The sequence below is a fragment of the Capsella rubella genome, unplaced genomic scaffold (assembly GCF_000375325.1).
Source record: "Capsella rubella cultivar Monte Gargano unplaced genomic scaffold, Caprub1_0 scaffold_1, whole genome shotgun sequence".
NCBI lineage: Eukaryota > Viridiplantae > Streptophyta > Magnoliopsida > Brassicales > Brassicaceae > Capsella > Capsella rubella.
The window spans coordinates 7,484,134-7,507,720 of NW_006238923.1; the positions used below are offsets into that span (position 1 = coordinate 7,484,134).

General features: G+C 36.2%; 6 protein-coding genes across 6 annotated transcripts; 2 read left to right on the plus strand and 4 right to left on the minus strand.

Moving 5' to 3' along the window:
- The first annotated feature begins 391 nt into the window (after positions 1–391).
- On the plus strand, positions 392–1,748 carry LOC17898965 (probable indole-3-pyruvate monooxygenase YUCCA11). Its single transcript, XM_006304889.2, has 3 exons — positions 392–1,012; positions 1,116–1,472; positions 1,553–1,748. Exons 1-3 carry the CDS (start codon positions 392–394, stop codon positions 1,745–1,747), a joined length of 1,173 nt encoding a protein of 390 aa, XP_006304951.1. The 3' UTR covers position 1,748.
- LOC17900044 (carboxyvinyl-carboxyphosphonate phosphorylmutase, chloroplastic) lies at positions 1,730–3,891 on the minus strand. Its single transcript, XM_006305222.2, has 7 exons — positions 3,518–3,891; positions 3,352–3,425; positions 3,002–3,084; positions 2,772–2,796; positions 2,662–2,681; positions 2,353–2,508; positions 1,730–2,257 (listed from the first exon to the last, which is right to left on the minus strand). The coding sequence occupies exons 1-7, from the start codon at positions 3,805–3,807 to the stop codon at positions 1,889–1,891; spliced, it is 1,017 nt and encodes a 338-aa protein (XP_006305284.1). The 5' UTR covers positions 3,808–3,891; the 3' UTR covers positions 1,730–1,888.
- A 3,083-nt stretch (positions 3,892–6,974) lies between these two features.
- Positions 6,975–9,919, plus strand: LOC17899471 (scarecrow-like protein 1). Its single transcript, XM_006307009.2, has 2 exons — positions 6,975–7,357; positions 7,904–9,919. Exon 2 carries the CDS (start codon positions 7,908–7,910, stop codon positions 9,684–9,686), a length of 1,779 nt encoding a protein of 592 aa, XP_006307071.1. The 5' UTR covers positions 6,975–7,357; positions 7,904–7,907; the 3' UTR covers positions 9,687–9,919.
- A 172-nt stretch (positions 9,920–10,091) lies between these two features.
- LOC17898272 (bidirectional sugar transporter SWEET1) lies at positions 10,092–11,710 on the minus strand. Its single transcript, XM_006305493.2, has 6 exons — positions 11,553–11,710; positions 11,427–11,463; positions 11,145–11,240; positions 10,763–11,042; positions 10,550–10,669; positions 10,092–10,454 (listed from the first exon to the last, which is right to left on the minus strand). Exons 1-6 carry the CDS (start codon positions 11,584–11,586, stop codon positions 10,275–10,277), a joined length of 747 nt encoding a protein of 248 aa, XP_006305555.1. The 5' UTR covers positions 11,587–11,710; the 3' UTR covers positions 10,092–10,274.
- Positions 11,711–15,854: 4,144 nt separating this feature from the next.
- Positions 15,855–18,377, minus strand: LOC17897301 (probable glucuronoxylan glucuronosyltransferase F8H). Its single transcript, XM_006307390.2, has 8 exons — positions 17,940–18,377; positions 17,590–17,736; positions 17,417–17,481; positions 17,230–17,299; positions 16,805–17,023; positions 16,561–16,704; positions 16,335–16,470; positions 15,855–16,232 (listed from the first exon to the last, which is right to left on the minus strand). Exons 1-8 carry the CDS (start codon positions 18,312–18,314, stop codon positions 16,003–16,005), a joined length of 1,386 nt encoding a protein of 461 aa, XP_006307452.1. The 5' UTR covers positions 18,315–18,377; the 3' UTR covers positions 15,855–16,002.
- Positions 18,378–21,878: 3,501 nt separating this feature from the next.
- LOC17898602 lies at positions 21,879–22,380 on the minus strand. The gene has a single exon (XM_023776874.1). The coding sequence runs from the start codon at positions 22,378–22,380 to the stop codon at positions 21,982–21,984; it is 399 nt and encodes a 132-aa protein (XP_023632642.1). The 3' UTR covers positions 21,879–21,981.
- Positions 22,381–23,587: the final 1,207 nt, after the last annotated feature.

Genomic DNA, 23,587 nt, shown 5'->3' on the forward strand with positions numbered 1-23,587 from the left:
TCGTAAGTAAGTACAACACTTATTACTAATTCTCTACTTTTAGTGAATGTGAATCCGATTAATAAATATATAGGCAAAGCTAAATGCAATTAACAAGTTTTTTTAATAGAGTAATTAAGGAAAATTATTAAATTGATAACCGTGTGTTGACTCGATCTTAATTAAGACCACTTCCACAGAGCAAAGCACTTGCCAAAACAGCAGAAAATTTATGATTCTTCCAACATATCCTATGATTCACTACTTGGAGCAATCAACTTATTTATTTATGTTAAAAATTTCAGTCATGCATATAAATAGATACACATTGCTGTTCAGTTTTGACAGCGTAAGTACAGCTTTGTCATTGCGTTTTAATAATCACACTACAACACTGACAACAACAAAAACAATGGAGAAACAAGAAATCAAGATTCTGGTTCTCATAATCGGTGCAGGACCAGCCGGTTTAGCCACATCAGCTTGTCTTAACCGTTTGAACATACCGAACATAGTGGTCGAAAGAGAAGATTGCAGTGCCTCTCTCTGGAAAACAAGGTCTTACGATCGTCTCAAGCTCCACCTCGCAAAGCAATTCTGTCAACTCCCTCACATGCCATTCCCCTCTAACACTCCTACATTCGTCTCCAAGCTAGGTTTCATCACTTACCTTGACGAATACGCTACACGTTTCAACGTAAACCCTAGGTACCACCGGAACGTCAAGTCCGCATACTTCAAAGATGGTCGATGGATCGTTGAGGTGGATAACGAAGCAGAGATGTCGAGAGAATTTTACTCGGCGAAGTATGTGGTTGCTGCGACGGGAGAGAACGGCGAAGGTGTGATCCCGGAGATTCCCGGGCTTGTAGAGAGCTTTGAAGGAGAGTATTTGCACTCAAGTGAATACAAGAACGGTGATAAGTTCGCCGGAAAAGATGTTTTGGTCGTTGGATGTGGGAATTCAGGTATGGAGATTGCTTATGAACTGTCTAAGCGCAGTGCTAAGGTCTCCATCGTTGTTCGTAGCCCCGTAAGTAACTATATATATGAATCATACCTGAAAATTAAAATAAATATTTCATTATATTAGTAAAACTTTACAATAACTTTAATTTTGTAATTGATGTGTATAGGTGCACGTGTTGACGAGATGTATCGTACGGATAGGAATGTCGTTGCTCAGGTTTTTCCCGGTAAAATTAGTTGACCGTTTGTGTCTCTTACTAGCGGAGCTGAGGTTTGGGAATACTTCGAGATATGGGCTTGTGAGACCCAATAACGGCCCGTTTATGAACAAGCTTGTCACCGGTCGGTCACCTACCATCGACGTCGGCTGCGTAGGAGAGGTTAAGTCCGGCAAGGTTCAAGTTGTGCCGTCTATTAAGCGTATAGAAGGGAAGAGAGTGGAGTTTGTAGATGGAAAGACCAAGCACATAGACTCTATTGTCTTCGCAACTGGTTACAAAAGCAGCGTTTCAAAGTGGCTTCAGGTATATTTTTGCAACTTCAGACACAGAAACAGAGAAGATAAAAACTCTGTTCTTGTTTTAATGGCTCTGATGTGACACAGGTTGATGATGGAGATTTGTTCAACGAGAATGGGATGCCGAGACGCGAGTTCCCGGGTCACTGGAAGGGGAAGAACGGGCTGTACAGTGTTGGGTTTGGGAGACAAGGCTTGGCTGGTATTTCAAGAGATGCTCAGAACATTGCTAGAGACATTGCTTCTCTGGTTTGTCGGAGAAACAAGAACAAGTTCTCCTAATAAATTAGAAAATTTTGAGGTTTTTACATGTCAAAATCACAATTATTGAATATGATACAAACAGCTTCATAGCACGTGAGAAAGAAGATAACATTATTGTGACACATTGCTGATCAGTTGTGGCCAGAGTTTGTCAGAATCTCATGGCTTTGTTTCGCCAAGAGCGTTCCTGAGGTTTGAGTACTTGGTTTCGAGCTCATACCATGATTCCAAGTTCACCAAACTGTTAAACTCCTCGAAAGTAATCATCTTTTCTAAGTGATCTTTGGTGGTTCCCTTTTCCTTAAGAATCTTGAGAACATCGACAAGAGCTCGAGTTGATGCATAGAGCGAGGTAAGTGGGTGAGCTATCAAATGAAAGCCCATTTCTTTGAGCTCGTCAGGCGTATGCAATGGCGTGCGCCCACCTTCAAGCATGTTACACACTCTGTACCCTTTTGTGCGCTGTCCAATTTCCTTAAGCTCATCATCATCCCTTGGTGCCTCAACAAAGGAAGCATCAGCTCCAGCCTACACATTTCTTCCATTATTATCCACTATTCTGCCTTCTTAAAATATGTGGATTAGATTTTAGTATTGTTAACACAATATGGTTTAGTAGTAACCTCCATGTAGAGATTAGCACGGTCAATGGCATCTGAAAGTCCGGTTTTAGCGGAAAGGGCACGCGCATCAGTCCTTGCAATGAGGAAAAAGTCAGAATCTCCAATAGCGTCTCGTGCTGATGCTATTTTAGCAGCGTGCTCCTCTGCAGGTATGACCTGTTTCCAAGTTAGGAGCCAAAGGTTATATAACTTAGATCACCACAAATCGATTAGGAAAAGAAGTAAAATCATCTGCATCTGAACTAAAATCACTGCAGTAACATTAGAGTTATAGATCTTGAGAGCAAAGGAGGAAATTGAAACCAATACCTCCTTGCCACGCATATGTCCTACAGAAACATTAGAGAGAAGAACAATTAAAACAACTGACAATAGCTTTTAACTTTGCTGAGAAGGAAAAAGAAGATGATGTCTCTTACCACACCTCTTTGGCCATGCTTGGTCCTGCAAGAAACCCAATTAATATTAGCACAAGTCAAGGTGAAGGGTACGGAAGAAGCTGTTTTGTAATTACTCAAATGACCACAACTATGGCAATCTAATCAAACACATGTAAAGACATCAATATAACTGTGTGAGAATCATCTAGAGATTCATTCAACCATCAGTAGAAGCCAAAGACTGTAGTATGAAAAGAAAAAAGGCATACCTCAAGGAAGCAACCAGCAGCACCTGCTGCGATTAAGTCCTTGATGGTTCTTTGAACATTGAGAGCATTTCCTCCGCCAGTATCTGAAACAATGTCAAAGAATGAATCTTGACAACGCAACCTCAGAGAAACATGACACAGCATCTGATCATTGTTTTGAGATGCTCAATAACAAGCCATTCAACTAAAATGAAATTTGCAATAATCTCTAAGCAAATCAAAGACCAAAGTATTCAACTATCATTGACGTCAATTAGACCACCTAGAGACTCTAGGCTAGAGTCTAGAAATCACACATCTTTCTATGTAAAGTAATGATTTTTGTTAAAGAGACCAGATTCAGGACTTGCCTGCATCCGCAATGATTGGAATATTTGGAGCAGCAGCACACACTGCCCTCGCCGTTGCTGCCATCTCCGGTGGTCTAAAACGGCAAAAGAAAACGACTAAAATGACAGAAGACAAAGTTTCCGACTAAAGAAGAAACCGGAGATTAAAGCGGCGGCGTACGCTTACGTTATCAAACCGAAATCGGGTTTTCCCAAAGTAACGGCGGAGAGAGCGTAACCGGAGATCAACGCGGCGGAGAAACCGGTTTGCTGCACAATAGCAGCCGATAAAGCGTCGTAGACTCCGGGAATAAGCACGGCGCCTTGCTTTTCAATCAGACGGTGAACACGTGACTGCATTCTCACCGTCGGATAAGAAGCCGATCTGACTGCGCGAGGGTTTTGCCCTGTTCTGGCTGAAATTGAAGGGTTTGAGCTTAAGAGTGAAGTGGATTTGGCCGCCATTAACAACGACATCGTCGAAGGTTTTTGTCGAGCTAGTTGGAGGAGAGTGAAGAAGACAAGAAATCAGAGTGTCATCGATCTCAGTCGTATTAATAAGATTTTGAAGTTGATCAAGTTACACTTTTAAGTTCAATAATGAACACGTGTCACATATGTTTATGGTATAATTGAACGTAAATACTTTACTTAAAGGCTCTCTAAAAATGCATAATTTTAAGACAGTGTTGTAGGGAAGGCCTATGGTTAGGTATGCACGTTTAGTTCGGTAATAATGTAAACCATCTGTGTGTTTTTTCTTAAGCTCGTGGTCTAATTAGTTGGGGGGTCTCACACAATTCAAGCTTATTTTTTAGACGAGACCAAAATCATACTTCAAGACAAAAGCGAAATGACGTCCAAGTTGGTCTATAAGCTGTAAGCATGAAACAAATAACATAATTGTAGATTATATAGGATCCCTAAATGGTTTGGAAGGCCTCAAAAGAAATATTTTTTTATCAATGTGATACTATAATCTTATGAATCATGTTGATATGGAAAGATTAGTGAGAGCATTGCCAAGGACATGTAATGGTTAGGTACACACGTTTATTAGTGTTCTACCAATTCTACTTTTCCCTAACCTCTTTGTACACAAATTACATAGAAGCACATTGTCCTGATCATCTAGTTCGTTGTCACATAACTGTTATAATTCGCAGCCGATGGTCGTACTTTTCTGAATAGCCTAAACTGTTAATTTGAAATGAATATGATTTGGTTTGTAGACTTGTAGTTAGTAGTTTGTGATATTGTTATTGTCAATGTATCCCAATAAAAAAGAATGAATATATTAATCTTGCATTTTCATAAACGTTTTTTTTTTATATTCTGAATAAGATTTTTTCTCTATATTTTTTTTTTTTGTAAATGCAGTTTTATATAATCGAATTGATATAAGGGTCTTACTTAAATGCTCACTATATAACTGAACTAAATCTTCATCACAACGAAGAATGAGAAGTGAGTCCATGGGCCGAGTATAGGCCTATTAAAATGTATACCATGAAAAACTAGATAACAAAACCCATAACGATTTTGGTTGTTAGTAAAGTTTTGAATTGTTCTTTCGATCATTTCTGTTAACTTATTCAGTTAATTTCTTTTTTTGGGCAAACATTCGGTGAACTTCTTAAAAAAAATAAAACAAACAAATAATATAATTCCAGTGATTTCAATTTCTTATTAATTTATCTAATGGACGAGTTGAATAGGAAATTTTATATATAGATTTTGTCCGTGAGACTTTTATCCTCATATGAATATCAATTATATATATATACATTATTGAGAGTTTTTTGAAATCATGGGACATGCTGGTCGGAGACTAGTAGTAAATATGAATCCAAAACACTTTGTTAATAATTCCGTGGCGCAGCCATGCTTGCTTGCATGTGTTTAGGACCAAACATCCCACTTCTTTGTGATGACTAATACATATAGATCATGTAGAAATAACCCTAATTAAGCATATATGTATAATCAACGCTTTGACTCATAAATGTTCACAGTTTATTACATTAAAAAATAATATATGGGAGGCTTTATTAATTGGAGATTTAACAAGCTTTTTCTCTAATGATTTGAGATTCCAACAAGGCTTTTTTTGTTACAACACTACAGAGATGATTTATATATTCTATTCACACATTAGTACTTATTTGGTCAAAAGAAACAACAGCGCCAACTAGCTAGGTAGTAACATCATCATTTGGTTAAAGAAACTTCCATTTGAATTCCAATATATATGGTAAAACATTATAGCATACGAAAGCACCTCTTTAGTAAACGAGATATATTCGTAGTTTTCCTTTGGAAGATTAGTTGGTATATAAGATTATGCGAGAGGTTAATATATCCATGTAAATGTACTTTAAGAAATATGGTTTTCTTTGTAATTAAAGAAAAAAAAACAGAAGTTATGTAGTGGATAAGATTAAGAGATAGAGAAGGCTCTTATGTGGGTATTGCGAGGATAAGGTTGATAATGACCCTGCGTCAAATGTAATGTTTAGTATCCTCATTATATTATTCTTCTTAGCTTCACCAGATTTTAAAATAAAAAATATCCAAAATTTTCTTGTTATAAAATGAAAATAAACAGATAGTGAATAGATAGATTCTTTACACATTGATAAAATGATCATTACTTAATTGGTAAACAATCATTTTACTTGGAGACTTTATATGTCCCACTAAGCTTTGGAAACTTGTATAATATAATTTATAAATTATACTCGCTTAATTGTGTGTTAAGTCATTAATTAAATCAAGCTAATGTAGGAAAATAATAATTAAAACAAAAGAAAGAACCTCGTAAATAACATATTCAAAAACATATTCGTACACATAACAAAGATACGCAAGTTTAAGGATCAGTGTTAAACCTAAATTGCTGTGCATACATTCACAGTTGAACAGGAACTCAGTAATCAAACTCAATTAACAAGAGTAGTACACTCTAATCTTTTGTTTGTGGTATATTGATTTTTAAAGTAGTAAATGAGATCAGATAAAACAACAGTAATTCAATATTTCTGGTAAAACAAAAGTACTACTTTCTCAAAGTTTGACAAATAAAAAAGAGAGAGAGGCTTTGAATATTTCACAAAAAATCAACACGTTAAACTGCACTAAAAACACAGCATGGAAGGAATCGTGGATTATTTATTTTTAATCCCAAAAAAATGTCAATTAGTGGGAACTGTCGTACGCACCTTCGTCACCCCACGATCCCTTCCGTCATTTTTATTTCAGACATATCCAACGGTTTCTCTATTTCCTCACATTATTAATATACATATTGTAAACTCATATATTATCACTTTTGCACCAGCAATAAGAAAAAAAAAATCAAATATTACCAAAAATATAACTCGACTGACAATTTTAATTGGTCAAAAGAAATTGATCAAAACCAAAACGGACACGGAACTACTAATTATATATCTTAATTCTATTTCCAAGTGAGATACTTATTAATATTTTTTTATTAATCACTAATTTCAGTCTAGAGAGACATTCAAAGATTTTTTTATAAAGTCTTCTCAGAAGCTATATTACCAAGAAAATTTAAGTTTAGTTCATCTTCAGAAGAAATAAATATCAAACCAATCTTCATTTTTGCTAATTTCTTCCATTTCAGAAACTTGGTTTTTTTCTATTCCAAGTAGTAAAACCTAACACCACCACACGAGTCTTCTAAAGTATGGATCTTTAAATCATTTAGAGAGTAAACACATCTTTAAACAAAGACCACACAGGTCAGGACGCTGAGACAAACCAAAAAAAAAAAAGGTTCAGAAAGAAAGAAACCAAAGGTGGTTTTATTATCTCTCTCATTTCTGTCTTCTTCTGTGTAAACAGTAAGACCCTAAAGGTCAAACCTTTAGGCTTTGTTTCTTCCTTTAAGGGCCTTTTCCGACGTTTTTATATCAGACTTCTTCTTGTCTATTTCTTCATTTAGCCATCCTCCACAAGAACCCTAAGACCCGAGACCCTTTTCCTCCTCTAATCTCTCCTGGTAATTTGACTTCATCATCTGACTTTTTTCTGTTTTTGTTTCCTGTTCCTTTCATCCCTACTTGCTCTAATCTATAACTTTACTTGTTTGATTATGTTGATTTGCTTTACTCTAAAGTCTATATCCGTTTGCAAGCTGTTTTAAACCAATCAATATAGATCTTGGTACTCTGATTGTTCTGAATTGCGTCTATGGAAGTAATTTCTTGGTTAGTTGGCTATGCCCTTGAGAATTGCATAGATTTGGTAGGTATCAAAGGAAGAATTTTTACATGGATTTGGTGGGAGTTTTATAATTCTTTTCAGTTCTCAATGGATTTTGGATGATAGTCTCTGCTTTGGAGAATCAACTCTCAGATTAGTACCATGAAGCTCCATAATTGGTTTATCTGTGATGAATTAGTAACTAAAGGCTTAATCTTTAGGATTGATCTCTTGGCATTTTTTTTGGAATGATTTAAGTTTTTGTTGGAACCACAGTGGTTTGAGGTTTTTTTGTGTGTGACATTTTTGAGAATCTAACATGTAAGGAACGTTATGGTTGCAGCTGAATGGTGGAACAAACTCTGGTTAGAGAACAAATCAGAGCGAGAATCATGTCATTGGTGAGGTCAGCTGAGCCATCCTCTTATAGGAACCCGAAGCTTTACTCCTTGAATGACAATGGTAACAACATTGGTGTCACTTCTGCTCAGATCTTTGATCAAGATAGGTCAAAGAACCCTTGTCTGACTGATGATTCTTACCCAAGCCAAAGTTATGAGAAGTACTTTATTGATTCGCCAACAGATGAGTTTGTTCAACATCCTGTTGGCTCCGGTACCTCGGTAAGCTCATTTGGCTCTTTGGACTCATTTCCTTCTCAGTCAAGACCGGTTCTTGGATGTTCCATGGAATTTCAGTTACCGTTTGACTCAACCTCTACATCATCTACGAGGCTTTTGGGAGATTACCAAGCGGTTTCTTACAGTCCAGGCATGGATGTGGTGGAGGAGTTTGATGAGCAAATGAGATCAAAGATTCAAGAGCTTGAAAGAGCACTACTTGGCGATGAAGATGATAAAATGATTGGAATAGATAATCTGATGGAGATTGACAACGAATGGTCATACCAAAATGAAAGCGAACAGCATCAGGACTCGCCCAAAGAATCATCATCTGCAGATTCCAACTCTCATGTAAGTAGCAAAGAAGTTGTGTCGCAAACCACTCCAAAGCAAATCTTGATATCTTGTGCTCGTGCGCTCTCCGAAGGGAAATCAGAAGAAGCTTTGTCAATGGTGAATGAGCTTAGGCAGATTGTTTCGATCCAAGGAGACCCTTCTCAGAGAATTGCAGCTTACATGGTGGAAGGTCTAGCTGCAAGAATGGCTGCTTCAGGAAAATTCATCTACAGAGCATTGAAATGCAAAGAGCCTCCTTCAGATGAGAGGCTCGCGGCTATGCAAGTCCTGTTTGAAGTCTGCCCTTGTTTCAAATTCGGATTTTTAGCAGCTAACGGTGCGATAATTGAAGCAATCAAAGGTGAAGAGGAAGTGCACATAATAGATTTTGATATAAACCAAGGGAATCAATACATGACACTGATAAGAAGCATTGCTGAATTATCTGGTAAACGTCCTCGCCTGAGGTTAACTGGAATTGACGACCCTGAATCAGTCCAACGCTCAATCGGTGGGTTAAGAATCATCGGTTTAAGACTCGAGCAGCTCGCAAAGGATCATGGAGTATCTTTCAAATTCAAAGCATTGCCGTCAAAGACTTCAATTGTCTCTCCATCAACACTCGGTTGCAAACCTGGAGAAACCTTAATTGTGAACTTTGCATTCCAACTTCATCACATGCCTGACGAGAGTGTCACAACTGTAAACCAGCGGGACGAGCTACTCCACATGGTCAAAAGCTTGAACCCGAAGCTTGTCACAGTTGTTGAACAAGACGTGAACACAAACACTTCCCCGTTCTACTCCAGATTCATAGAGGCATACGAGTACTACTCAGCGGTTTTCGAGTCTCTAGACATGACACTTCCTAGAGAAAGCCAAGAGCGGATGAATGTAGAAAGACAGTGTCTTGCTAGAGACATAGTGAACATTGTTGCTTGCGAAGGAGAAGAACGGATTGAGAGATACGAGGCTGCTGGGAAATGGAGAGCGAGGATGACGATGGCAGGATTCAATCCAAAACCAATGAGTGCTAGAGTAATCAACAATTTACAGAACCTCATAAAGCAACAATATTGCAATAAGTACAAGCTTAAAGAAGAAATGGGTGAGCTCCATTTTTGCTGGGAGGAGAAAAGCTTGATCGTTGCTTCAGCTTGGAGGTAAGATAAGTGACAGAGCATATATATATATATTAGTCGTTATGTTTCATAAAACAGTATTATGTTTTACTGTTGTCTTGGGTTATTGTGTAACTGGTTAACTCATCTCCATGTATTATAAATTTATAACCAGAGAGAGATCAGGGTGATCAGAGACAGGTTAAATAGCTAATCTAACACTTATGAAATGATTTTTTTTTTTCTCTATCTATATAAAAGTAGAGTTTTGCTTCTAAACCTAATTGTCTTATTCGTTGACGTGTGGCCGTGTGGGACTGAAAGTGTTAACACGTTAGTAGATTCTTCGAATGGGAAACACATTTTGCTGGATTTTATAGGGTTCTCACTTGCTATTTGTGCTTATAAGTTGAAAATTATAAACCTAATAGCCCCATTAGACACATAAAAGTCACGAAGGCAATGTCTTCTTCAATCAATCACTCTAGTTATAGAAGTAGTAGTAGGAAATCAGGAAATCTTACAGTTTTCAGCATCATTTTTTACATTCCAACAAAACGAAGAAAAAGAAGCAAAACTCTAATTAAGAAGAGTTAATACGAAATCACTTAGAACCAAATCATCCTCAGTAGCTTCAAACTTGCTGGTCTTGCTTTCCATTAACCACAGTTTGCTTCTTCTCTTCATCTTTCATCTCCACCGTCTTCTCATCCTTCTCAGCATCCCCAGATTTCTTCTCTCCCTTGTTTCCACAGTAGATGAAGTAGAGAATCAATTGCAGTGTCCCTAACGCACATCCAAACCCATTTGGGATCTTCACAAAACATTTTTAAAAAAACGTTAAAGATTAAGAAAACAAGTTTCAATTTTTCCCAAAGACAACAACACAATAAGGAGAAATGAACTTACTGCAACAAAAGGGTCACGACCGATAAGACCATAGACGAACCACGAAGTACCACAGAGGAACACAAAGAGAGACAAAAAGAATGGCATAAACTCTACACTCTTCGTCTTTATCACCAACCTCTGTCAACCAAATCAAATAAACACAAAATCAACAAAATGAATCTAAGAAAGAGAGCAAAAACTCAAGAAAGAGACCCTTTGGTTTTTGCTTACCATGATGGAGAGTGGAGAAGCGTACATGATGATGGAGAAAACAGTGGCTGCGAGACCACAGAAGAGTTTCCTGCCGTTCCCGTGGAGAGCAAAGAGAGAGACGAGAGCTACGGTTCCGAATACGGCCAAGACGCAGCTAAAAATACCAAAGATCTTAACTTTCTCCTTCTTTGGTGCGTAGAAAAGGAAGATCAACACGTAGATAGTTTCGATTACTGCTCCTGTGCCATTGATTGTGCTCACAAGTGTGTTGTCTTTGGACACAAATGGAAGTCCGTACCTGGAAAAACAGAGTAACCCAAAAAACAGAGGAATTCAGAAACAGAGCCACTCTAAATGGAAGGAAGATTAAACACGTTTAGACTGAAGAGTTTGGTTCTACCAGGCGGAGAGGAGACAGTTGAGGAGAGTCATTGGGTAAGGGATACCAGAGAATTGTTCGGTCGACTTGTTCTTGATGATTCTCTTGAACGTTATCCTAGTTTCATTCATGAACAAAGAGGAATCTTTTGAGCTTTTTACTTGGTTAATCAAACCGTAAACACACAAAAAAGAGTACAAATTTTCAGAACAGATCAACAGATAAATCCAAGAAACTGATGAGAGAATCACAAAGCTCTTTCACGAGAAAATATAAGAGAGAGAGGATGAGGAGAAAACGTACGAAGGAGCCAAGAACAGAAACAGAGCAGTTGCATTTCCTGTAAAAGTAGAGAAAGGACAAAATACGATTATCACATGGAGGAAGGAAGAAGAAGAAAGAAAGATAGAGAGAGAGATGGGTAGTTACCGAAAACGCCGAAGATGGTGTGAGCGATGTTCATTTTTGATCTCTCTAAGGTGGTGAGGTGACTCTAAAGGTTTCACTTTTTGTTTTTCTTTGTTTAGTAAGCCGAGAGAGAAAATGAGAGAAAGTGAGAGAAGATGAAGCTGAGTGTTTTCTATCGGCAAGCGTGTTCCTCTCAGTGTATATATATATATTGAGATTCTTCTACGTTAACCGCTTCACCGCGAAACATCAATTATATCATTAACTACAAAATTGTATATCAAAAAAGATAATAATACATATTTGTTTGCATTATTAGAAAATTAGTCAGAGCAAAAGATCATGTTTTGTTATATTTATTTGTGGTGAATAAGTAAAGGTTTTTAAAAAAGTAAGTCAAATTTGGAGAAAATTTTCACAAAAAATCACAAATTTTTTAGTTTGGAAAAGAAAAAGTTATCTGTTTTTAATTGTTTTGGTCTCGAGAAGTGAACCAAAAACCCTTTATTTCAGTTAGAGGAGCAATTGTGACAATTTTTGTGTTTTATCTTTTGTAGATTGTTATATAGAATTAAAAATGAAATACTAAAAAACACCTTCGAAAAAGCTCATTTTTTCTTATTTTGTTTGTTACTAAAAAGTAGCTCTGAGGCCTCTCTGAACAAGGCAGAGTGTTTCTGAGCGTGACGTTGATATGTGGACTCGAGGTCCGAGCCTGTATCCTCTGCGGTGTAGTGAGCTAGTGGAGTGGTTGATCTTTTCCCCTAATATGTAACTTTTATTTTCCTTAACATGCAGGTTGATAGAGCTTTCTGAATAATTTTTTTGAAAATTCTGAAAGTTTCTAGTTACATCAGCGAAACCAAACCTAATATTAGCAAAAGGTTATTATGTTATATCGGTTCACTCAAATCTTTAACCGGAATAAAACCAACAAAAATCCCATTTGGTTCGAATGTGACTAGCTAAGGTTAATGGATCAACGTCGGCAGTAAACTTGATTAAGGAAGATGACCAAATTAATTGGATATTTTTCTTTTCTTGTGTATGCATGTGTAGGACAGAATCATGAAAATGGTTGTTATCGCGTAACGTGTTCACTAGATATTTTCTTTTTTAATATGTGTGGTTTAAGAAAACAATATTATGTAAGCTATCAATCATAATATTCGATCCCCCAAGGAACAAATGGTATACACATAAACATATATCGAAAAGAATTAGAAAGTAAAATATACATTCTTATTCCCTATCAACCCATGTTATATTTCTGTCGTTGGCTACATCAAGATGAGATTCTGATATATATGTATGAACCTAGGACAAAGTAATCTAATTATATGAAGACGGAAACAAAAACAGTAGACGCTGTACTCTGTCTTTAATTAACATGCATGATTACGTTTAAATTGGAATCTTGAATGTGTATATGCTTGAAATCTTTGGATATGGATCAACAAATAGTTTATACACTGTGCTTTTCACAGAGTAAGTACATGTTATCTTATAATTTTATTAGATAATGCTAGTTACTAACACTATGTACACAAAACTATCACTCCCTAAATAACACGAGAGACTAATCGTGGATTCAGGTTCGGTTTAAGTCCCACGTCAAATGATTGAAAGCATAATAAGGACTGAACTAGAAAAAGATATAATAAATATTTTTGGTTAAAGAAGAGAAAGTGAAATGGTAACGTAAGAATACGATTCGTATCAAGCACCACATGTCATGGCACAACTCCTCACGAGTCACGTAGCTCTTTCCTTTTCTAGACATATTCGACCTTCCTCCTCCTCTTTATTAATTTTGTTTTTTTCTTTTCTTTTGGTTATAGAACGATCGTTAATATCGAAATATCAGAAGGGTTGAAAAAAACTAACTACTGTTTTATAGTGATATTTGTTATAATTAATTAGTGAAAAGATAATATATATAAACAAGAGTTTGAAACATCATATTTTTGTATTTCTTGTTCATATCAGAAAGAAGAAATAACTTAGGTTGGTTTGTGAAATGCAAGTGTTCTGATCAAACGAAACTTCTACTACCTAACCGATAAAGTACTCTAGAGTAGAGAGACTATCAATAAATATACACAATCTCTCTCTCTATTTCTATATCTCTTCATTAATTCTTGATGTAACAATTCAACAGATAAAATTGTTTTGATATCTTAATTTGCTTTTATACAACTTCATAGAGTTTTCTTGATACGATCGAATCAAACGATAACGATATATAGAAGAAGGCTGCTTACATTCATCGATCGGGGACACATTTTTATGAAAAGATTGATCAGAATTTATTACTTACTTGCCCTCTAAGGTAGGGGAATTTAAATATATTAGCTCGCATGCCCTCAAACCTAGGGCTCTCTTCTCGACCTTTCTAAAATTCTCTATAATTAACTGCATTTCTTTGAAAACTTTGCTACTTCGAATGTAATAGTAATAATGTCTTTGCACTCTTCTTACCTACTTTTGGCTTCTAGTTTCTTATGATCCTTTTGTATTGATGGACTTATAGTAACCACCAAATGTATTAAGTCTTATCATCATCACCAATCATCACAGAAGTTTCAAGTTGGGTCCTCGAAAACTTTGGAACCATTCACCTAAGTTCTTATACTTATTAATGCTTTTGGTATGTCCATCTGATTTCCCAAGATTGCAACAAACAAACTGTTTCGAATCATACAAGAAAAACTCCATGAGACTTTTTATACAATCAAATCGATTAATCAAAAGCAAACTAACTGTGTGTTAGGAAGATGTCACATCTTTGATGTTCCCATAGCCATAGCTTTGTTAGTTTCCTGAAACAGAAAGATCATATTTGCTGTGGTGAGCTGTGTTTACACGGAAGCTTGTTTTTGGATTAGCAGCACTGATCACTTCAAGAAAAACAGATTTGGAGCTATTCTGATTTCCGTGTGGAACTCTGTTTCGTGGGACTATTATATTATTGGTTCCTTGTCGGTAGATTACTGTAACAAAACTTTTGTCCTTCCTCAGACAACCATCTCTTTCATTTATCTGGTTCCTTTTGTTCAGCCAAATCAAATGTCGGCCAAAAACAAAACTCAGTGTCCTTTGATCTGTCTAGATCAATCTGCAAGTATATAGTATTCTCTGTACTTCACCCGGGTTTGCGGATTTGACTCTGACCTTTAAAACCATAGTCTCCAACAGATTACTTTTCCTTCTAAATTTATCTACAAGCTGAGGCTCTGCTAAATCTTTGATCACTCCCATGAGATACGCTTTTGCTTCGTTCAGGTACTGTTTTGTTCCACATCACACGTTTCTTTCAAATGCTCAGTCAAAAGTTTTAACAAATGGTACTCCATGATCCTTTGCAAACAATCCTCTGTTTTTGAATCAAGCTGCTACCAGGAACCTTTTGCAAACAATCCTCTCTCAATAAGTTGTGATGACTCGAAGAATGCTCCCATATCTCAGCAGAAGCACCCAAATTAGAAATCAACAGCAGAACGTTCCATGTTTTATATGAACTGTATAGCTTCTTCTAACTCCCCTGCTCCGCCAAGAAGATCAACAATGCATGCAACTGTAATGCTTAATGTGCGGCTGCATTTACCATACTGTTAAATACCTTCCTACCTTATCCCACTACCCCTCCATGTGTACAAGCTTAGATTACAGAGATGAAGAGGACATCATCGGGTTTAACTCCTTTCTAGACACATTCTATCAAAGAGATCTATAGCTTCTTTGCAGCAAATAGCAATCATTAACAGCTAAACCTGAATTCATCGTTGTCCACGTAATTATACATTACCAAAGCTCCATAGTCCATACTGTCAAAGACTTCTTTTGAACCATCCACATCTCTGCATTTTGCAATCATGTCGATTAAAGCATTGCCTAGAGCGTTCAACACATCGATTTTGTCCTTCTGATATTACGAGAGCTCACATGAGAACATGAGTAAGTTTGATTAGGCTTGCGCGTTCCATCAATCAATGTTCTGCGGAATAAGGCAAGAGCTTCATTGAACATGTGATGAACGCATCCTGCAATCATAGCCTTCTACGAGACCACATCTTTTACTTGCGTTTGGTGGAAAATCTTACTAGCTGATTTGAAATCTCTGTTGAAACTATATCTTATCAGGAGTGTATTTCTCAGGCATAGGATTGATATCACCTACCTTTAAAGAATCCAGTTAAGTTCCAAAAACCTCGTTTCTCTCTGGTGTTATCTGGAATACCGAGAAGGCTAATTCCATATTCCCAGCTCTACTCTAGAAATAATAGAGTTCCATCAAATTTGTGGGTTCGTCACTCTTTTCTATCAAATTTAAAATTTTAGTCAAATAAATTTCATCAAAAAGATTCTTGTGGTATGTATATGTACAAAATAATCTAGTTCACAAAAAGGCTATACTCAACTGTATCATTGATTTTTCGTAAACAAGAGATTAGTGGAATGTAGAAACCACTCATGGTAGAGGCATAGGAGGTTTCCAGCCACTGAACTGGACTAGTTCTCTATTTACAAAACTACCATTGTGCATCCAAAATGTCTCGGTTGATTGATGGAAATGTCTTACTTTGCGTTGAAGCTCCCATAGAATCCCTTTAACCGCACTGCACGATGCGGAATCTGGACCGTACACAAGCAAACATCTAATTTTCCGACCTCGGGATATCATTCCTTCTATGTCTTTATCTGAAAGACAGATCAGGAAAAAAGTTCTTAAATCACAAGAGTTTGAGCAATATCTATTAATCTTGTCAAAGAAAAAGCAGTTCTGAAATTACTAATTGTTACCTGATATTGAAGCTAAGTAGTCAAGAAGCTCTGTGCCTATTCGAGTTGATGGCCATTTGATGGATACTTGAGCATAGTCGATGACATTCTGGAAAGGCAGCTCGGCGTGGTCAGATAAAAGAACCGGGACACATTCCTGAAAGAGCAAAACACACGAAATTACAGTACATAAGGCAAGTCATAACGTGGGATTAAACCTTGGGGGTGGAGAGATGAGAGGTCGGACCACAAAGAATGATTCATAAAAGCGAAGTGTCCATGATGATTCCCCGCGAGGAGCGAGGCAGAACTTAGCGTTCCTCAGATGTTCAAAATATGTCGTCCTTCCAAACTTTTCAGTTCCGCTAAACTTCAAGTCTGGACATTCCAACTGGTCACAACATCAAAGAACATGCATAAGCTTAAGCAGATAGCTGATTGGTGTATGAAAAACTGGACTAGGAGACTTGCAGAAATAATGTGAGACTAACCTTATCTGGATACTGTTTTGAAAGTTCTATCAATTTTAGCCTACCAGCCTTCCCTTGCGCACGACCCAAATAGTTTGCTAAATACTTCCTTTTTGATACAGGCAAAGGCCGAACATCAGGTTGTCCATTTTTGGTCATAGCATCGTCCACGTTTCCAGGTATGATTATATCTTTCCATGTATTAAAGGCAGTTGTGTCTTTCTTGTCAGTCCGGTCAGCCTGCATTAACAAACATTGAAGCTCTAAGAAGCTAGCTCAATGATTTCAATTATATAATTTTATAAGCAGAGACTGATCAAAAATTCCAATGCCAATTTTGGAAGTCAGAAGGGACGGATATGGACCAATTACTTTCACATTCAGCCATTCACTGCCAAATATACTTCAAATTACAAAAACTCATCAGCATAGGGCAAGCTAAGTACCTCGGGAGTGAGGATAATCGAGCGGTTGATAAATGTTGACCAGGATCTAAACAAGTGAGCTCCAGCACCACTACATTACCATAACAAAGAAAACTAATGTCAAAGATTGCACAAAGCAATACAGTTCACTAAAACAGCTTTATTAATTGCTCAAGTTCCACATATGTAACAAAAACAAATAGTCTACCTTGGAAAAACAAATATATGATCGCGACCACCAGATCTTCGAAAATACGGCATTTGACTCAAGACCTAGTGAACGAGAGAACATGTCAACCTGACGTATCATTCTAGTTCGAAATAAATAAATAAAACATCCTCATCTACAATTTGAAACAGCTGAATGACGATTTCGTTAACCTTGACATAGGTCTGATTGATCTCCTTATCATTAAGACCTCCCAACATTCTCACACATTTCACATAAGCTGGCACAAAGAACAAATCCGCTTCATGTTTCTTAATCGTCCTAAATTTGGACTCCAAAAGCAACTTGTGAATTTTCACCTATCATAATTGTATTCATAAGCAGAACAAAATCATAAGAATCGTTTCCTCAAACAACAAAACCAGCAGATACGATCAAGTAGCCCACACTTACTACATTACTTAATATCCAGAAATTTCCAGATTGAATCCGTAAATACAAAAAAGTGAAATTAAGTTAATCTCACACCAGAAACAGAGAGATTCGAAAGAAGATGAATCACCTGAGATCCCCATTGGCCTTTCAAGCATGCGGTGGTCTTAACACTCTCATCCCTACCGTATAACAGCTCTTTGAGACCGTCGATCTCATTCTCATCATAAACGTAGATCTTCAGCGAGAGGTGGGAACCATAGCCTCGCTCCGGCCAACGTAGGATCCCGTTCTCAGTCGTGATTCCGGCATTAGATGAAGTAAGACGGAGATCAATCGCCGGAGTAACGGAATTGGATTCCGAGAACCACTGATCGAAAAGCCTGGTGACGAAGAAGGTAGAGACGACGAGAAACAGAGCTCCGATCTGATGCGTACGTGTGCAGGGAGTGGCGTAGTGACTGTACGCACCAAAGTTTCTGGGCTTACTAGTTAAGCTCGCCATCTCTCAATCACTGTTTCTTCGTTTGCTTCTTTAAATGTTTACAGCATTTTTCTTTTTTGTTCGGCTTTTAGATCTTGCAAAAACGACTGAGATTATAACATTTAGTGTTAATGAAACGGCAGTGGTTTGTAAACAAAAATAAACAAAAATTATGAAAAGGCCTTTTATGGGCTCGGCCCAATTTACATATGATCAGGGCGTTTGGTATAGCGATCACAATTCACACATTGACAGTGTGTGTGTTTTTCATACAAGTTACAGAGCCTGTGAACCGACCATGTATCACAGTTTGTGTTAAATCATTCACAGGCTCTGATATTGAGACACCATTCTTCTTTGAAACAAATTTTTGCCTCTTTGCGATTCCTTGAATGAATTTACACATACTCCAGTATCAGTGAGCTCTCTTCGACTTGTTTCTTCTTTGAACGCTGAATATGACAACTAGAAGCCAAAGAAAACTGAATATGACAACAAGAAGCCAAAGAAAACCATTGATATAAATTAAAATGCTGAAAATTCACATTGGTGGAAAGCTAAATAAAACAAAGTTAACTAATTTGATGAAACAGAAAATAAACTTTGATAATAAGAAACAGGATATTGAACGTTTTTAGGTTGACATAGTGAATCATAAGATTTGGCATGGAGATCATGCATCACCAAGTAACCACTATCTTGAAGCAATAACTTATTCTCGTCGAGAATTTCAATTGGTGCCACCGGGAAATCCCCAAAGCAAGAAGCAGTTTTTTTTGGTGTGTTTTAATAGATAATTATGAAGAGAAAGAGAGGGAACACGGTGGTTTTAGCTAAACTAAGCTAATTCACATAATGATATATAATTTCTTGCTTAATTAATAGATAATAGGCATATTAAAAAAAAACTTATTAAGTAATTAGCGAATATGATCCAAAGTGGGAACATAATTATAAATGATAGGACTAATAATATCTTCGACTTCTTCAACGTACACTTCTGTATATTTTTGGTCCTCCATAATGCAAACTCTCTCTTTTTTCCATCTTTCTCTATAACAAAATACAACCACTTTCTTCTCTTCATCATGGATATAAAAATAAGGATTTCGGAACCGAAGAACAATAGTTTCTTCCTCAACTCTCATGAGTTTGCTCCAAGACAGTTCTTGTCCGTCTATCACAGTTCCTGTCATCCAAATTTCCACATAATATGGATTCCACTTTTGTTGTAATATCGAAATCCGATCATTTTTAACTGACATAGAAAGACAACTACTATAAAGATTGGCCAAAAAAGGCAAAGACAAGCGTCCAAACATCTCAGTTGAAAAATCAAATCTCACAATGAAACATTCATTCGTATTTTCATCTGCACCAACCCAATAAGAATTTCCTTTCAAGGATATCCAATGAGTAGGAAAACTCAGAAAAAAATCGATTTTAGCTTCAAGAATTCTCCAAGATCAGTTAGACGTAAAATCATACATTTCAACCTTGGAATATTTCACGAAAAATTCACGGGTAGGGCACCGATGCCGGTTTGACCCAAAAAACAAGATCTTGTATCTACGATCACCGTATTTTTTATCGCATCCAATAGCATATCCAGGTGTTGGAATATGTAGTCTGTCAATGTGTGGTTCAATCAACTTTGTTTCCTTTAAACATGGATTCCACACTATAAGTTCAAAACATTGTGTGAGGGCTAAGAGTAAACCGTCACAATGAAGAACTTCATATATTTTACAATTTTTATTTTTACAAATGCATTTTCTTAGACTAAGTTTACGAAGATTGACGTTGTAACCATCAAGTCTTTGGAGTTCACAACTAATCGTAAAAAGTCTCACATTAATGAATAAGAGAAACATACTTTCTTTGATGGCACTAACAAAGTGTTTTTTAGAAAATATGTGATCGTCAAATAGAGAATTCCACCGTTTGCAAGTAGATCGAAGTCGTATTAGAGATTTTGTTGGAATCCTAGAAAGTATTTCATCGACCAAATCGCATGGTAGATATGATAACATTTTCTCTCCCATTTTTTTCTAACTCTTACTTATACAAAAAATATATAATATGTATTTACTGGTGTCAAAGAGAGAATATATATAAATTTTATCATCAGTTGATGGAAATAAACTAATAAAAGTAAAGTATTTACCAACTGTTAAAATATCATTGAAATCTAAATGCTGAAAACAAAAACAAATTAGAAAAGAAAAACTGTTTTGATAGGAATGGAAAATTCTATAATATTGGCACACATGTATAGTTTATCAATCATTGGTGTCAAGTGTTATATGTACATATCATTAAAAATGTTGTTTATGTTATAATAGTTTTGACGCGTGGTTATTTAATTACCTCATTATACTCTTACCATTAGTTTAGCAGGAAACTTAACCCAATTATTTTTTTAGAATTATTTGAAAAGGAGTAAAGTTTGCTAATATATATAGAGAAATAATTCAATGATGTGATATTTATCATTTAAATAACCCTATATTTCCACAATAAGTATGTCTTAAATTTATAGATAATATACAAAACTATATATGATATGTATATATCCATCAATTTAATTATATATATAAATATGAATATCCAGAAATTTAATTCTAATCCAGCTATATAGTATATATGTAAATATATAATAAGGTGTTGGATATCTTCAATTTTTATGAGTTCTATATCTTTATTTTGTGTTAATGAAGTCCTTTCCCAAATATGAGTTCAATATAGGCCTTTAACTTAGTTATTACTTACAACATAAGTCAACATTAACTGGTTTAGAAAAACTCTAAACCCAAATCCGTTTTGATATGGGCCGCCTATTACAGAAAAAGCTCATTAATTGAGTATATGTTTGCAAAACCTTTATCAAATAAAACAAAAAACATAAGTCAACAAGGCCACGCGCTTATCCATTTTTGGGTACGTAGGAGCTTTTGCTGTTTTATGTCACTATCAGTGCATCACACTCTCCTAAGATTAACCAGGAGCCGTGTGTGTTAAGTAACTTAAGTTAATGTTGATACAAATCAGAAAAATAATTCTACTTTTGACAAAAAAGTGGTTTCCGTTAATACTATATTTTCAACGCGCGCTATACAACAAATACAATGGCAATTAATATGCATGCATGATGATGGTTTCAGCTGTTGCGATGCGTTCATGACTCATAGTCTCATCCATTGTATTTTTATATTTTGTATTTATTTAATTAATTTCCTCGCTAGCTAATTAAAAGTGAGTACGTTGGATTAAATCGAAAAATTAGCTGGACTACTTGGGCGAATATACAATAGGGTTGTTTAGTGGTTCTAAAAGTTATGGCATTTTGATCTTTCATGTTACGTTTGCGGTTTGCCATAAATTAATACATTGGTACTGTTCATGTGCTCTGATTACGATTATGTTGGTTTCGGCATAAAATTTGTTCCCAGTGGGGCGAAAAACTAAAAAGCAAGGCTCAAGCTAATTACGAAACAGAGAGATTAATAAAACGAATTTTTCTTTATATTTAATTTTATTTATGCACACATCTTTTAATCATAAATAATAAGTCGTCCTATTTTTTATATGTACATAATGAAACGACGACGACGTGAAAGAAAGCGTATTTATGTATTCTGAGTTTTTTCGTGAAGGAAATGACCAAGTGAAAGCAAGCCCATTGGGCTTATGCCCGCGGGCCTAGCCATTTGACTAAACGGCCCGTTAATTCCTCGTCGTCTTCTTCCTCGGATATGGCAGCTACGACGCGGCGGAGATCTTCTTCGGTGCCGACGAAAGTTTGGGGTACGTCCTCCGCAAGGTATGAAGTTAAGCCAATCGTTTCTGAAAGCTCGTCGGAGAAATCTATGTCGCAGACGAAGCGTTCATGGGTCTCCCCGTGCGTGACCTCAATGTACTGGTAACTCTTGGCTTCACCGTCTTCATTGGACCAAGACGTTTTGACGATCGCCGCCGTGTTGTTGTTTTCTTCAGTGATCTTTTTCAGCGCCTTAGCCATTTGCTCGATCTTCAAATCGCGGAGCCTGTTCGGTATATACTCATCGTCAATAACGTCTTTCACCATCTTTTTCGTGTCCGAATGTTTCGCGCTTGATTTGGCAAACCCAAATTCTACACCGAAACTCCTGATGATATTGTTAATATCTTTAGCTCCATCAGAGCGTTTCTCTAGAGCAACCTGCGATCAATGAATAATGATATGAAATTCACATCATTAAGCTCTTATATTCTTATACATGAGAAGAAGAAGACAATTACCAGCATGTTTTCGGTTGCCGAGAGGGGAGGTGTGGAAGAAGTGGAAGAAGTTGAAGACATTTTAATTTCTTTCTAATTATCTGTTTTGTAAATCTTCTTCGAATTCTTGTTTTTGTGTAATTTTCATGTTAGAAATGTGCTCTCTTTATATAGGCAAAGGTAATCCAAATTCTGAAGAAATGGGGTTACTTACATGCATCTACTACTCAGATTTCCTAAAAAGGCAAGTTTGAAAAACAAAAAAAGAGAATGATCGATCACAAACTCATCATCCACTTGTATCATCTTTACTGACTCTTAGTACTCGAATCATTCAGGAAAAAACAAAATATATAACTTTTGGTTATTTTTATAATTCGTACGTTGAATTTTTTTTGAATGATCACCACATGCATGTATTACATAAAGAAATTAATATTTATGAGCAACTGAAAAGGATACAAGAAAGGTTCTTTAGTGGAACAATATTCATACTTCAAACTATCCAAATTTTGTCTAGCTTTGGTAATTTACATATAATACGTTTTTTGATGTAAAAAATACTAAATTAGTAATGTTGACAAAATTACTTATTCATTCTGTTAGAAGAGTTAGGACACGAACAATACCTCTTGTCTTGACTCCTTTATTTTTCCTTGGTTATCTGTGTGCGGTGATTTCAAATTTCAAACCACTCGCTTTCCCATTATACTAATTCATACTTGATTTAACCATTCATCATCTTAGAAAACAAAATTCTTTGTTGGATATGCATATGGCATCGCAATTGAGCTGGAATGAACTCTTAGCGTAGTAAAAAGATATGAAGGAACATAAATACGTAGTAGTATTTCTACTTTAAAAAAAAAAAATAAGTACACCATAAATTAGCGTTCTAGCATAAATGTCACACAAATTACTTAATTATCTGTTGACATCAGTTATTATGGCTTTATTGGGCTTTATGATTTTATTCAAGGCCCAATTGATGTAATGCGAATGAATGCACAACTCTCTCTACGAATGGGACATGC

What these genes read in the sequence shown, in the direction of transcription:
- LOC17898965 (XM_006304889.2), top strand. Translation starts at nt 392, where the DNA reads ATGGAGAAACAAGAAATCAAGATTCTGGTTCTCATAATCGGTGCAGGA. An exon ending in CCATCGTTGTTCGTAGCCCC is followed by an intron (nt 1,013 to 1,115) that starts GTAAGTAACTAT and finishes TGATGTGTATAG; the next exon opens with GTGCACGTGTTGACGAGATG. An exon ending in GCGTTTCAAAGTGGCTTCAG is followed by an intron (nt 1,473 to 1,552) that starts GTATATTTTTGC and finishes GATGTGACACAG; the next exon opens with GTTGATGATGGAGATTTGTT.
- LOC17899471 (XM_006307009.2), top strand. Translation starts at nt 7,908, where the DNA reads ATGGTGGAACAAACTCTGGTTAGAGAACAAATCAGAGCGAGAATCATG.
- LOC17898602 (XM_023776874.1), bottom strand. Translation starts at nt 22,380, where the DNA reads ATGGTGAAAGACGTTATTGACGATGAGTATATACCGAACAGGCTCCGC.
- LOC17898272 (XM_006305493.2), bottom strand. Translation starts at nt 11,586, where the DNA reads ATGAACATCGCTCACACCATCTTCGGCGTTTTCG. An exon ending in CTTCTCCACTCTCCATCATG is followed by an intron (nt 10,670 to 10,762) that starts GTAAGCAAAAAC and finishes TTTGGTTGACAG; the next exon opens with AGGTTGGTGATAAAGACGAA. An exon ending in GTCGTGACCCTTTTGTTGCA is followed by an intron (nt 10,455 to 10,549) that starts GTAAGTTCATTT and finishes TGTTTTGTGAAG; the next exon opens with ATCCCAAATGGGTTTGGATG.
- LOC17900044 (XM_006305222.2), bottom strand. Translation starts at nt 3,807, where the DNA reads ATGTCGTTGTTAATGGCGGCCAAATCCACTTCACTCTTAAGCTCAAAC. An exon ending in TCCAATCATTGCGGATGCAG is followed by an intron (nt 3,085 to 3,351) that starts GCAAGTCCTGAA and finishes ACATTGTTTCAG; the next exon opens with ATACTGGCGGAGGAAATGCT. An exon ending in GACATATGCGTGGCAAGGAG is followed by an intron (nt 2,509 to 2,661) that starts GTATTGGTTTCA and finishes ACTTGGAAACAG; the next exon opens with GTCATACCTGCAGAGGAGCA.
- LOC17897301 (XM_006307390.2), bottom strand. Translation starts at nt 18,314, where the DNA reads ATGGCGAGCTTAACTAGTAAGCCCAGAAACTTTGGTGCGTACAGTCAC. An exon ending in AAGGCCAATGGGGATCTCAG is followed by an intron (nt 17,737 to 17,939) that starts GTGATTCATCTT and finishes CAATTATGATAG; the next exon opens with GTGAAAATTCACAAGTTGCT. An exon ending in CATATATTTGTTTTTCCAAG is followed by an intron (nt 17,300 to 17,416) that starts GTAGACTATTTG and finishes ATGGTAATGTAG; the next exon opens with TGGTGCTGGAGCTCACTTGT.